Below are 15,548 nucleotides of genomic sequence, written 5' to 3' on the forward strand. Positions count from 1 at the left end.
TATATTTTTGTGCCTTCCAGTAGTAAAACTGTTGGAAAACAATACTACAAGATAAACAAAAATACGTGCATTTTTAGAAGTACTTGTGAGGAATTTCCTTTTCTTTTTTCCTGCTTTTACATATAATGAGACAAGCGGAAGCTGACTTGACTTTGCAGCTTAGAGTACTCCCAAAAACCAAAAATCTTTTGAAAGACAAAACCGAAAAGAAAATTTGTGCTTTTTTGTCAATTGAGTATCTGTAGTTTTTATTCTCCTTTGTGCTTTTTGCACTTGTTTCCCTTTGCACACCCCAACACAGCAACTCCTGGTCAAATAATACACACTGTCCCTTTAAAATTTGACAACTGCTAGAACGAAACGCCTATTCAAGATGTCTTCTATGTGTATGAATTTGTCAAAATACTAAATTGTGTTGGATTCAGATTAGCAAAATCTTAATTTTTACAAAAAGTAATAGTTGCAGGTAATGTACAATAATGATCATACAGACTTTATTTTAGATTGCCCTGATAAAAAACACCATATTTATTCAACTATAACCAGGCTACAGCAATGACAACGTCAATTCACAATTCGCATTTGCTGACCTTAAATCCGTTTTTTAAACAAAAAGTGCAAAAATATACAGTTTTAAAAAACCTAAAACAAAAAAAACTAAAACAAACCAATTTGTGTGCATGTGTGATCATTTTCTATGGCAAGAGCAGTACTAAAAGTATATTATTACGAATGAAAGCACCGCTTAATGCCATTTTACTTACAAATTAATCCACTGCAGTCAGCAAACACAATGAATGCTCACATCGACATTGCAAAAAAAATAAAAATTAATTGCGTAAATCAAAAACAGTTTGGTCACGTTTTTCTTTTCAAACAAAGAGCGAAATCCAAGCCTGGTAAACACAAAGAAATTGTGAAACGCGTCAAGAAAAAGTCGACCGATTAGACCGAAAAGTTGTTGCCGGGGCTTACCGGGGAGCAGCGTCCGTCCATCGGTCACTGCGGGTCGGCCGCGCGGCCGGAGCTCCCCCGGGAGCCTGGATGATCCATTAAGCCACACTTCACTCGTGCCCAGACCGAAACATGGAAAAATATTCAATTTGGGAGGAAATTAAGTCCATTAACTTGTTGTTTTTATTAAGGGAGAGGGGTTTGGGGGCGTTATAAAATGGGGGGCGTGGGGGGGCAGTAAAGTTGTAAAAGACCAAGCGACCCCCGCTTGCTTGCTTGCCCCCTCAGCCGCCGGAAGCCTTCTGGTGTCAGGTAGAGGAGTTCACCGACATCGGGGTGGGGGGCGGAGAAGCGGGAGAGAGAACGAGAACGAGCAAGACAGTGTCGGAAATACTGGAGCGCCCAGCTTCAAAATAAGAGTATCCTCTGAATACTTCCGGTAAGAACACTGCTTTTTTTCTCGTATATACAGTAAAGAAATTAGGTATTTGAACACCCTGCTATTTTGCTATTTCATGGAGGGGTCTGAAATTTTATTCATAGGTGCATGTGCACTGTGAGAGAGATAAACTAAAAAGAAAAATACAAAAATCTCCATCCATCCATCCATTATCTTCCGCTTATCCGGGGTCGGGTCGCGGGGGCAGCAGCCTGAAAGGGAAGCCCAGACGTCCCTATCCCCAGCCACCTCCTCCAGCTCATCCGACCGGATCCCGAGGCGTTCCCAAGCCAGCCGAGAGACATAGTCTCTCCAGCCTGGGTCGCCCCCGGGGCCTCCTGCCGGTGGGACAAGCCCAGAATACCTCCCGAGAGCGGCGTCCAGGAGACATCCTTATCAGATGCCGAGCCACCTCAACTGGCTCCTCTCAATGCGGAAGACAAGTGGTTCTACACAGAGTCCCTCCCGGATGACTGAGCTTCTAGCCTTATCTCTAAGGGAAAACCCAGACACCCTACGGAGGAAACTCATTTCGGCTACTTGTATCCGCGATCGTGTTCTTTCGGTCATAACCCAAAGTTCATGACCGTAGGTGAGGGTAGGAATGTAAATCGACCGGTAGATCGAGAGCTTTGCCTTTCAGCTCAGCTCCCTCTTCACCACGACGGACCGGTAAATGGTCCGAATGACGGCAGATGCTGCACCGACCCGTCTGTCGATCTCCCCTTCCATCCTACCCTCACTCGTGAACAAGACCCCAAGTTACTTGAACTCCTCCACTTGGGCTAAGATCTCATCCCCAACCCAGAGGGAGCATGCCACCCTTTTCCGACTGAGTACCGTGGTCTCGGACTTGGAGGTGCTGATCCTCATCCCGGCCGCTTCACACTCGGCTGCAAATCGCTCCAACGAGAGCTAAAGAACACGGCCTGAGGAAGCCAACAGCACCACCTCATCTGCAAAAAGCAGTGACGCAATGCTGAGGTCCCCCCAAACCGGACTCCATCCCCACCAAGGCTGCGCCTAGAAATTCTGTCCATAAAAGTTATTAACAGAATCGGTGACAAAGGGCACACCTGGCAGAGTCCAACCCTCACCGGGAACAAATCCGAATTACTGCCGGCAATGCGGACCAGACTCTGGCACCGGGCATACAGCCAGGATAAGACCCCATACTCCCGAAGCACCCCCCACAGAGCCTCCCGATGAACACGGTCGAATGCCATCTCCAAGTCTACAAATCACATGACAGGCAAACTCAAAGACCCTGCAGAGTGTGTAGAGCTGGTCCAGTGTTCCACGGCCAGGACGAACACCACGCTGTTCCTCCTGAATCCGAGATTCGACCTCCTGGCGGACCCTCCTCTCCAGTACCCCTTAATAGACCTTACCAGGGAGGCTGAGATGTTTGATTCCCCTGTAGTTGGAAAACACTCTCCGGTCCCCCTTCTTAAAGAGGGGAACCGCCACCCCAGTCTGCCAGTCCAGAGGCACTGTCCCCGATGTCCACGCGTTGTTACAGAGGCTTGTCAACCATGACACACCCACAACATCCAGAGCCTAAATGAACTCCGGGCGACCCCCGGGGCCCTGCCACCGAGGAGCTTTTTGACCACCTCGGTGACTTCAACCCCAGAGATGCGAGAGCCCAACTCAGAGTCCTCCAGCTCTGCTTCCCCAGAGGAAGACGTGTCGGTGGGATTGAGGAGGTCTTTGAAGTACTCCGCCCACCGATTCACAACGTCCCGGGTCTAGGTCAGCAGCGCCCCATCGGCACTATACACAGTGTCGATGGCACACCGCTTCCCCCCCTAAGACGCCGGATGGTGGACCAGAATTTCCTCGAAGCCGTTCAGAAGTCGGCCTCCATGGCCTCGCCAAACTCCTCTCATGCCCGAGTTTTTGCCTCGGTAACCGCCGAAGCCGCATTCCGCTAGGCCAGCCGATACCTGCCAGCTGCTTCCAGAGTACCACAGGCCAGGAAGGCCCGATAAGACTCTTTCTTCAGCTTGACCACATCCCTCACCGCCGGTGACCACCAATGGGTCTGAGGGTTGCCGCAGCGGCAGGCAGCGACTACCATACAGCCACAGCTCCGATCAGCCGCTTCGACAATGGAGGCGCGGAACATGGTCCACTCGGACTCAATGTCCTCCGCCTCCCTCAGGACATGGCCAAAGTTCTGCCGGAGGTGTGAATTGAAGCTTCTTCTGACAGGAGATTCTGCCAGCCGTTCCCAACAGACCCTCACAACACGCTTGGGCCTGCCGGGTCGGACCGGCATCTTACCCCACCATCAAAGCCAACTCACCACCAGGTGGTGATCAGTTGACAGCTCCCTCCCTCTCTTCACCCGAGTGTCCAGAACATGCGGCCGCAGGTCCGATGAAACGACGACAAAGTCGATCATCGAAGCACGGCCTAGGGTATCCTGGTGCCAAGTGCACATATGGACACCTTATGTCTGAACATGGTGTTCGTTATGGACAAACTCGGCTTCAAGTCAACAGGGCCGTTCTTCCCAATCACGCCCTTCCAGGTCTCACTGTCATTGACCTCGTGAGCATTGAAGTCTCCCAGCAGTACGAGGGAGTCCCCAGGGGGCGCGCTCTCAAGCACACCCTCTAAGGTCTCCAAGGAGGGTGGGTACAGTACTCTGAACTCTTATTTGGTGCATAAGCACAAACAACAGTTAGGACCCGTCCCCCCACCCGAAAGCGGAGGGAGGCTACCCTCTCGTCTACTGGGGTGAACCCCAACGTATAGGCGCCGAGCCGTAGAGCAACTAAAATGCCCACACTGTCTCTGCGCCTCTCACCACGGGCAACTCCAAAATGGAAGAGAGTTCAACCCCTCTTGAGACGACTGGTACCAGAGCCCAAGCCGTGCGTGGAGGTGAGTCCGACTATATCTAGTCGGAATTTCTCAACCTCACACACCAACTCGGGCTCCTTCCCTGCCAGAGAAGTAACGTTGCTTGTCCCAAAACCCAGTTTCTGCAGCCGGGGATCATCGCGCCAAGGACCCTCCCCTCCTGGCCTGGCTCCAGAAGGGGGCCCCGGTAACCCGCGTCCGGGCGAGGGAAGTTGAGGACCAATGTTTTTTGTCGTCATGAGGGGTCTTCTGATCTGCGTTTTGTCTGGCCACTCACCTTGAGCCTGTTTGCCATGGGTAACCCTACCAGGGGCTTAAAGCCCCCGACAACATAGCTTCTAGGATCATTGGGACACACAAACTCCTCCACCACGATAAGGTAGCAGATCAATGAGGAGTACAAAAAAAAAAAAATCTCAATGCATGATTTTTTAACAATTTATTTGTGTGATACCCCTCCATGATTTCTAAGTGGGAGGAATAGCAAAATATCAGGGTGCTCAAATACTTATTTTATTTGCTGTACTTATTTTTTGCTATTATGTTGCAACAAACATCACATCACAGAATGAACAAATCACCTGAAAAGTAAAACAGGATTACAGGTTGAACCCAAAGGCTTATAAGAGACCTCTCCCCACAATAAGTGTAGGTGCTTTTTCTATCAATCATGTAAACGAATTATCATATATTTAAATCTTTATAACAATTATTTGTTAATTAATTTAAAAACAATCACATGATCATAGCCGTTAATTCCCCCACTAGCGTTCAAGCCCTTATGCAATTTAAGGTGCTCTACAGATACGATACGATTTATAAGCAAGATACCGTACAGGACGCGACGGACGGGATCGATACCGGATACTGGAGCAAGATACCAGACAGGACGGGACAGACGGGATTGATACCGGATACCGGATACTGGATACACGAGCAAGATACCGGACAGGGCAGGACAGACTGGATTGAGACAGGAGATCGTTTTTTGGGGATTATTTCAATATTTTCGTAAAAAAGCCATCTTTGGCAGGTCCCCGACGATCGTTCGACAACTATTATTAAGGATGACATTTTAGCCTTTTACTTTTTTGATATACTACTTTTTTGGAAGCCCTCAGGACCACCTATCTTTGAAATGTGGCGACACAATATAGTCTTTTTGCTTAAATTGGAAAAAAATCTAATGTAATCTCAAAGGATCTGATAGTAAATTCATTGGGAACCTTCGATCCACTGTTTTGGAATGCTCCCACCGGACAAGATGTCTGTCTCTGTGTGCCTTGAGACTGGCTGGCAACCAGTTTAGGGTGTCCACTGCCTGAAGATAGGTGGGATGGGCTCCAGCACTCCCACAACCCTACTGAGGATAAGCGGTGCAGACCATGGATAGATGGATGTCTAACTTTAAATTTTGGTATTTCAGAGGCTTGTGTATTTGGGGGGTTGCTTCTTTATGAATATTGAGTATATTGTATGGCAGTTCAAGAGCGCTCAACGCAAAAACCTGTCAGACCCTTTCTGATCTCATCACAAACACAGCGAAAAAAGCTCCTTCGCACTTGTCCTCAATCGTGTTAACATACTTCTGTACATCTTTCGTCCATGTTTAAAAATAAGCTATCTCGTTAGTCAAGTAAATATTAAAACCTCAGCCAATTGCTCCTGTAGTTGATGGTTACAGTCCCCAGTGGTTTGGATTCAGCTCTCTCACCATGCAACCTGGGATCTATTCCCATTGCATCTAATGTTAAAAGTGGTGTGTGTCATTTGAAGTGTCCTTAAAAAGTTCAAACTAGAATATTTTCTCTATTACGTATGTGTTACACAATATCCAACTGAGTTCAAAGAGACTTTATTTACTCATTTTTCCACCACGCCTATCTGCTTTTATCTTACTTTTTTCAGAGCAATTCGGGACTCACGGCACATTGAAAAGCAGGAAAAGGATAGAGGAGGGAGGCAGTGATTCAATGATCATGTTAACATGTTTCTGTTAGTGTCACGGATTGGCGTGGTGACGTGGAAGGTGACCGGACCAGAACGGAGGCAGGAGGCATGAAGGGAGAACTCAAATGCGTTGACGATCCATAGGTTTTATTTAATAAAATAAAAGTCGCCCAATACTCCGAGGCAAAACAGAACAATACAGAGTTCCTCCGGCACGAACTCAACAGGACAAGGCATAACAGACTAAAACAGGACAAGGCATAACAGACTAAACAGGACAAGGCATAACAGACCGGGACTGTGAAGAATGAGTAGTAATGAACCCGCAACCGCAGAGCCCACCATGCAGCCTTAAATACAGACCCACCATTAGTGGAAATGCTTTCAGCTGTTGCCCAGGGGGCGGGGCAGACTGGTCACCAAGGCGACCGTGACAGAGCCCCCCTCTTAAGGGACAGCTCCCGAGGTCCCAAAAAAGAAAAAATTACAACCTCACGCCCCGGAATGGTTCGACGCTCACGATTGGGGCAACCCCGCTCCCTCCTCCGAACACGCAGGAACGGGGAGAGGCAGGCGCCATCTGCGTCGGGCGGATCGGAATCGGCGCTCGGCAGGGGGGGGTCCGGCGGGCAAGCTGGACAGGGGATAACAGACAGGCAGAACCGACGAGAACAGGACAGGCAAAATCAGAGCAGAATCAGAACAGGTAAACAGGACAGGCAAAATCAGAACAGGTAAACAGGACAGGCCGATGCAGAAGAGTCGCACTCAGGACAGGCCGATGCAGAAGAGTCGCACTCAGGACAGGCCGATGCAGAAGAGTCGCACTCAGGACAGGCCGATGCAGAAGAGTCGCACTCAGGACAGGCCGATGCAGAAGAGTCGCACTCAGGTCAGGCCGATGCAGAAGAGTCACACTCAGGTCAGGCCGATGCAGAAGAGTCGCACTCAGGGGGGTCAGATTCAGAAGAGTCAGACTCAGGGGGGTCAGATTCAGAAGAGTCAGACTCAGGGGGGTCAGATTCAGAAGAGTCAGACTCAGGGGGTTCAGGTTCAGAAGAGTCAGACTCAGGGGGTTCAGGTTCAGAAGAGTCAGACTCAGGGGGGGATCAGATTCAGAAGAGTCAGACTCAGGGGGGAACAGATTCAGAACAGACAAGACAGGACAGGAAAGACTGAACAAAATCAGTACAGGGAGACTCAAGGCAGGCATGGGAGTCGAACAGGCAGGCATGGGAGTCGAACAGGCAGGCATGGGAGTCGAACAGGCAGGCATGGGAGTCGAACAGGCAGGCTTGGGAGTCGAACAGGCAGGCTTGGGAGTCGAACAGGCAGGCTTGGGAGTCGAACAGGCAGGCTTGGGAGTCGAACAGGCAGGCTTGGGAGTCGAACAGGCAGGCTTGGGAGTCGAACAGGCAGGCTTGGGAGTCGAACAGGCAGGCTTGGGAGTCGAACAGGCAGGCTTGGGAGTCGAACAGGCAGGCTTGGGAGTCGGAGTCGGACTTGCACGCAGGGGAGAGGGAATAGCAGGCAATCGGCACGGGAGTCGGGCAGGCAGGCGTCAATTCTTCCTGGGACCCCATTCGAGGCACAGCAAGGGCCACGACGGGCGGGGCCGTGGTTCGAACGGGCAGGGAAGGCCAACTCAGTAGGCGCCTGCCGAACTGCGCTCTCCAGCTCCCCAAGTCGCGCTGGGATCGTTCGCTGAGTTCTATTTGTTGGCGGGTTCATTCTGTCACGGATTGGCGTGGTGGCGTGGAAGGTGACCGGACCAGAACGGAGGCAGGAGGCATGAAGGGAGAACTCAAATGCGTTGACGATCCATAGGTTCTATTTAATAAAATAAAAGTCGCCCAATACTCCGAGGCAAAACAGAACAATACAGAGTTCCTCCGGCACGAACTCAACAGGACAAGGCATAACAGACTAAAACAGGACAAAGCATAACAGACCGGGATTGTGAATAATGAGTAGTAATGAACCCGCCACCGCAGAGCCCACCATGCAGCCTTAAATACAGACCCACCATTAGTGGAAATGCTTTCAGCTGTTGCCCAGGGGGCGGGGCAGACTGGTCACCAAGGCGACCGTGACAGTTAGTGTAGCATGAAAATAGTGAAAGTAAGAAAGGACTGGTTTAAAAACAGTCCAAATGCAAACCCCAACCCCCAAAAAATAAAAAAATGAAGAGTTAAATCAAGGGCGTCTAAGAAAACCACCATACTTGTACGCGCCACGGAGACTGCAATGATAACGTAAGCCAGAAGATGGCGTCAGCGAAAAAGAAAATGTCAAAAATCCGGACACCATGTCACAGACCAGAACAGACACAGGACTCAATTGCATGCGTTTCTCAGATTTTATTGAAAGAGGGTGAGAGTAAGGCTTGCTTGATTGCTTGATCCGAAGACTGGCGGAGAGCGGGAATGAGCAAGGCGGGAGTGACACTTCCGTGTCGGAAGAAGACAGGCGGGAATGGCAAGTCGTTTGACCAGGGCTGGAGATCAGAGGCGATGTAAAGTTCGTAATAGTGGTCGTAGGCAGGCGGCAGGCAAAACAGGCGTAGTCAGGTTCGGACACGGGTCAAAAAACGTGAATCAGGCAGGAAACAAGTTTTAACAGGAACGAAGTCGGACGATAACACTCACTGAGTGAAACACAACAGCTCGCAACGATCTAACAAAGTTTGAACTGAAGTCGGAGCTTAAGAAGGGTGTGGCCACCAATCAGCTTGTCCGGGCTGTTGGCGCCAATCAAGCTGCCACAGAGGTTCCAAATAGGGCAATCATGACACACCACCTTTAAAGAATAGATTGATGCCGTCTTTGACACAACCAAAACTCAGGCCAGGAACTGTCGGCAGTGGAGAAAGCTGTCCAGAGTTGCATCCTCAGTGGTGACGTGACAACCCTGGCAATTGAGGGATCCGTAATCCATGATGTGAACTGGGAAAGCTTACAAACACAACGCAGCACCTATTTACTCACAGCAAAGGAAACTATGTAGAAAAAAAACCCAAAGATAATTGGTTTAAACAAATTTATTTACCAAGTAAACAACACAATTGTTTCAGCACCTTTATTAGATCTTTCCCCACTTGCAGTAAATTAAGTGTTGCTTATTATACATAGCAACTATATATATATATATATATATATATATATATATATATATATATATATATATATATATTTGTGTATGAATATATTTATATATATCCCATCCCATCTCATTAGCTGCACCGCTTATCCTCAGTAGGGTCGCGGGGGTGCTGGAGCCCATCCCAGCAATCATCTGGCAGTGGGCAGGGGACACCCTGAACTGGTTGCCAGCCAATCGCAGGGCACACAGGGACAGACACCTCGCTCGCCCATTCACACCTAGGGACAATTTGGACCGGCCAATCCACTTGAAATGCATGTCTTTGGAATGTGGGAGGAAACCGGAGTGCCTGGAGGAAACCCACACAAGCACGGGGAGAACATACAAACTCCGCACAGTAGGTCCGGTAACTGGATTTGAACCCACACAGGAGGTTCCCAAGACCTTAGAACTGTGCCGCACACGCGCTAACTACTGCGCCGCCGTGCTGCCCTATTTGTATATATTTATTTATTTATTTATTATTTCATTTAGTCATTCATTTATTTATTTATTTATTACACAATCCTAATTGATTAAAAAACATAAAATACAGGGAAAACGTATAAGTTGACAGTATGCCAACAGAATTGTTCTAACTTCAATTAAAGAGAAATCTAATTTACCAGAAAATCTCTATAGGGGCCAGTAGGCAGAGGCATACCCTCAAGTGCTATTATGGAAATATCAAAATAAGATGGTTGCATTTACTCAGTGTTAAAGTTCTTTCTTTTTAACTCAACAAATTTTGGATTTTGTTTTTCAAAATCGCTGAATGGTTTTCATTCTTTTGTGAATATTATTAACGGTATATTATGTAACTTGTTACTGCGCTGAGCGTCTGCAGATGCAGAATGAGGCACACAATTCTCTTGCCTCATGGCAGAGGGCGATAGTGAGCCCAAAAAATCTGATTTGGCACACACTTCAGCCCTAAAGAATAGAAAAGTCATAGTTTTAGGGAGCTAACAGTGAGGCAAGCCATCCCAAAAGATAATAAAATATATCAAATAAAGTAAAAAATGGAAGCATAATTTCATTTTTATTTCCCTTCCTCCCCATAGAAAATTAGAATGCAGTAGAAAAATATTTGTTCCACTGAAAGATCATCGGAAAATCCAAACGTATTAACTAAATGAACCACCTGAGCCACAGCGGACACAAATGATAAGAAAACCTGTGCACTGTCCATTCAGGCAACATTGTTTTTTAAGATAAAACTGTTGCCGCCATTTATTTTTCTTTTAACATTTCTGATTAACACTGGACAGTGTTTTTAATGAGAAAGTGTGCTTTGGCTTCAAAACACTGAGGGAATTCAACTTGCCATCAACCTTTGTCAAGTTAACCATAGATAGTTTTCGAGTGCAAGAAATGCATCAAAGTATCATCATTAGCATTTAGCTTAGCATCCGAGCATCTACATTTCGTGGAACCCATGAGGACAAATCCTGGTCGAACATCTGTCGGAACGCGGTGACCCGCGCAGATGTGTGAGGGGTCAAAGTTCGTCGATCCGGATCGACCCTGCTTTGCCTTTGACGGACAGCTGCACAAACCACGCACAATTATATCATTACAACACAATGTAACACCAAAAATGGACAAAATACAAGCTCAAGGGCGGTCCTGAGTGTTAAGTTTCGTGAGTTTTAGTGCAGTTTTGTACTTAATTTATGAAGTTTTTGAGGAATTCTGTAAAAAAAAAAACATTCACTTACAAGAGATTTATTGCACTTTCAAGTTAAAGGGATAGTGTTTAATACTGATCCCCTCTCAGTGGTAAATAAAACTGAATTCCTCAAAGAAGAACTATTTCTAAATCATACAACCATAATGGCTTGGCGTTGCTGGGCATTCTACTTGAGCGAGGTTGTTGGGGCTGTGGTTTGTTAAAAAAACATCAGGAAACCACTAGGGAGTGCCAAAGAGTAGTATGAGCACGTGTAGCTCCTGATCTGCTTGTACATGAAAACAGATTTTCTTGGTATTTAATGGAGGTGCCTTGACACAAAACTTAGCTAAAGACACACCAGAGGCCTAAGGTACTACGGTGTAAATATTTCAAAAAAATTGTTTCCACTGTTTCGAAGCCTATACGCTACATACAAAATAAATCAGGATTTATATAGCATACATGAACTTTAATTTAACAATGCATTTTGAAAAATTGGCATTTGTTCTTGGAACATGAGCAGAAGGGACCTAATATAACTGTCCGTCATCCTGCTGCTACGGGTATCTAAAAACCTCAAAAATACCGGTCAAAAATGAGATGTAAAATGGTGCGTTTTGCTCACTTTGAGTCTCCGTAGTTTGTATTATTCCTTGCGCTTTCTTGCACTTGTTTTCAGTTGACCAGTACAGCAACATCTAGTGGTCAAATAATACAAACTGTGCCTTTAATTTATGGTACTATTTGGTTACATCATGAATATAAGTGCTCAAGAATGGATGGATATGAATTTACAGCACACCCACGTTGCTTTATAATGAATTCATTCAATTACAGTAGCGTCAGGGTGGTTTAAGATGACTTAACTAGTAAATCCGTGTCGGTTTGGGACATCTAAAGATAATTAGGATATCTTAATCCACGATAACTCCAAGTTAATATGTAATAAATCCATGTTAAAGTAAAAAACATGTCCATGTCAACCCAGAACACACAAGTTCACTAACAATAAATGCACAAGCCTGAGATTGAAGGGACAGTGTTATTATTTAGCGCCTCCTAATGGTAAAAAAAACAATAATTGATTTTAAAAAAAAAAGCAATATGTGTTTAAATGATAAGCAAAAATATACAAATGATCAAAATGTGTATTTATTTGACATAACATAACCTTCACTTTGAGGGAGCTGATATAATTTTCAGCCATCTTGTTGGCTTTGGGTACCCAAAACTCAAAACCTTTCCGAAAGGGTTGGAAAAAAAAATCGAAGAAAAATGGTGAATTGGTCACTTTGTAGTTTGTATTTTTCCTTGCGCTTTGTAGCGCTCAATATTGGTTGCACAACACAATACAGCGATATGTAAAATTATAGACACCGTCCCCTTAACAAAAACTACAAGCGTCAAGTCAATGATATATTCACTAAGATGGACAGGCGGCATTTTCCGCGTACATTTTCGTATAGCGTCTTGGGGGCTCCGGGAAAATCTCACTGGATCCCATTTGGAGAAACTAACATCCCAACTACTATATCCAATGCTAGCACTAAAATAAACTATGTGCTATGGAATGCTCTTGCCCCTGAGATTCGATCTGCAAGTGGAAATGTTTAAATCTAAGATTAAAAAACACTTTTATTCTGTAGCATATGAATAAACTATATTTTATGTTGACAATATCTGTGTATTATTTTCCCTCATTTAGGTTTTAGATCAGGAGATGGTGTCATAATAGTCAGTGGTTTGCATGAATATGTGGTCTGTGCAGCCCTTTGAGACTCTTTGTGACTAAGGGCTATACAAATGAACATGACTTGACTTGACTTGATGTACACCAGTACAACAAACATAGTTTATATTTACTTTTGAACTAGTTATTTGTGTGTAGTGTTAGTTCTTGCTTTTATTGGTTTGTTTTTTTGTTTTGCCTTTTTTTGGGTCAATGTTTTTAATCAGCGTTTATGCCATGTTTGTTTTGGTTAGTCAGTCGGTCGGTCGGACAGTTGGTTAATTGGTTGGTTGGTTGGTTGTTATTTTGTTTTTGTTTTTTTGGTTCGTTGGTTTGGGTTGGTTTGGGTTGGTTTGGGTTGCGTTGGATTGGGTTGGCTTGGCTTAGCTTAGCTTGGCTTGGCTTGGCTTGGCTTGGCTTGGCTTGACTTGGCTTGGCTTGGCTTGGCTTGGCTTGGCTTGGCTTGGGCTGGGTTGGGCTGGGTTGGGCTGGTCTGGTCTGGGCTGGGCTGTGTTGGGTTTGTTGTTGTTTTTTGGTTGGTTGGTTGGTTGGTTTTGGGGTTGGCTTAGTTGGGTTGGCTTGGGCTGGATTGGCTTGTATTGGGCTGGGCTGGGCTGGGCTGGGCTGGGCTAGGCTGGGCTGGGCTAGGCTGGGATGGGCATTGTTGTTTTTGTGTGTTTCATTGGTTGGTTGGGTTGGGTTGGGTTGGGTTGGGTTGGGTTGGGTTGGTTTGGGTTGGGTTGGGTTCGGTTGGTTTGGGTTGCGTTGGATTGGCTTAGCTTGGCTTGGCTTGGCCTGGCTTGTTTCATTTTGGGTTGGCTTGGGTTGGCTTGGATTGGCTTGTATTGGGCTGGGCTTGGGCTGGGCTGGGCTGGGCTGGGTTTGTTGTTTTTTTGTGTTTCATTGGTTGGGTTGGGTTGGGTTGGGTTGGGTTGGGTTGGATTGAGTTGGGTTGGTTTGGCTTGGCTTGGCTTGGATTGGGCTGGGCTGGGCTGGGCTGGGCTGGGCTGGGTTTGTTGTTTTTTGTGTTTCATTGGTTGGGTTGGGTTGGGTTGGATTGAGTTGGGTTGGGTCGGTTTGGCTTGGCTTGGCTTGGCTTGGCTTGGCTTGGCTTGGATTGGGCTGGGCTGGGTTGGGCTGGGCTGGGCTGGGTTGGGCTGGGCTGGGCTGGGCTGGGCTGGGCTGGGCTGGGCTGGGCTGGGTTGGGCTGGTCTGGGCTGGGCTGGGCTGGGTTGGGCTGGGCTCGGTTGGGTCGGTTTGGGCTGGATCGTTTTTTTTGTTGTGTTGTGTTGTGTTGGGCTAGGCTTAGTTGGTTGGTTGGTTGGTTGGTTGGTTGGTTGGTTGGTTGGTTTTGGTTTTGGTTTAGTTCTCTGTTGGGTTTGGGTTTGGGTTTGATAACGTTTACATTACAGTTATTAAGAACCAAAGTCAGTGTATTTTCAATCATTCAGCTACAATTATAAGACTAATTAGTTAACTAATTAACTAATTAACCTTGAACTGTCATGATTGCCGAAGTGAAGACACTTGTGGCAATCATTTGGCGCGCCGGAGCGCGCTCTCTGTTTGGCTGACGTGCACTTTTTAAGCGGTCAGCGTCCAGACAAGGAGGTCCGATCGTACTCCTGTGTTCCTGTGTGTTTCGCCAGATTAGCAAGTACCAAAGACTACTCTCCTGTTTTGATTCCTGCCTTCGGTTCCGACCTGTTTCTGCTCCGCACTTACGAGCTACTCTCCTGCCCTGGCCATCGACCTGCCAGCTAAAGGCCCGGTCACACAGCCTTTCGCGGGCGTATCGCGGCTGAATCACGGACAGAAATTTCTACCCGTGAAGCAGACGCTGTTGGACGCTTTGAGATTGCGATACGGACGCGATACAGCCGTGCTTTACACGCGGTAAGAAATTCACACGCAGTTGGCCGCGCGAAAAAGTTTTGCGCTGCTCAAAAATTTAGACCACGGGTAACCGCGGGCGGCACAGCGATGCCGCCCGGGGTTACCCGCGATAAGGACGTGGAACAGTCGCCAGCCAATTTTGCACATTTTCCACCGCGGGCAACCACGGGCAAAAAAAAAAATCGCAAAATTTTACCCGCGATACAGACGCGAAAGGCTGTGTGACCGGGCCTTAAGACGTATTGATTCTGCCTACCTGTCACGGGACTGCCGTCCGTCCGATCGCTGCGAACCTTCAGCTCCCGCTAAGAGAAGTGCCACTTCCGCGTCACGAGCGACCTGCTCCCCACAATCAACGATCACTTGATCGTGGGTGCCAGCTTACATCTCCTTTCAAATAAAACTAAGAAACTAACACAATTGGGTTCTTGTTCTTGACAAAAACATATTCTACGGAAAACAAGGAATACGGTTCAGATCATTTTAGTTTTCCGTTTTCCGAACCAACATTTAAATATAAAAGTGCTTGTTGGCCATTTTTTATTTCCTTACATTTCGTTTTGACTCATGGATCTCCTCTCCAGTGTAAAAGTGATTGTCAGACTTCTTTGATTTTTACACCAACAGTCACTGTCCTGTAGCTAGTTTTTGAACGTAATATTCTGTAATAAAAACATCGAAAGAACTGCTTACCTCTTAGATCTTACTTTGACCGATCTATCGTCTCCTAACCTGGATGTACGAACGTACATGCTTGTTACGCCCGAATTGTTGGTTAATAATGAAGGAACAGTTATCTTATTTATTTGTTTCGGATGTTTGGAGTGTTATAGTGTATTCAATTTTGTGTTAGTTTATCATTTACGTACCTATCCTTTGAGGGTTTTTTT

At 46.6% G+C, this 15,548-nt stretch overlaps 1 protein-coding gene across 1 annotated transcript in view; it reads right to left on the reverse strand.

The window, feature by feature from the left end:
* The window catches only part of LOC148361447 (voltage-dependent T-type calcium channel subunit alpha-1H-like), a 161,558-nt gene extending 160,234 nt beyond the window's left edge, over window positions 1-1,324 (reverse strand). The window contains exon 1 of the mRNA XM_088342125.1: window positions 976-1,324. Within this exon, the coding sequence (XP_088198251.1) occupies window positions 976-996 (21 nt within the window). The 5' untranslated portion in view covers window positions 997-1,324. The remainder of the gene's footprint in view (window positions 1-975) is intronic.
* Between the last annotated feature and the right edge of the window lie 14,224 nt (window positions 1,325-15,548).

This window comes from Urocampus carinirostris, chromosome 8, assembly GCF_059441175.1.
Source record: "Urocampus carinirostris isolate Australia breed hairy pipefish chromosome 8, RoL_Ucar_1.0, whole genome shotgun sequence".
Taxonomy (NCBI): domain Eukaryota; kingdom Metazoa; phylum Chordata; class Actinopteri; order Syngnathiformes; family Syngnathidae; genus Urocampus; species Urocampus carinirostris.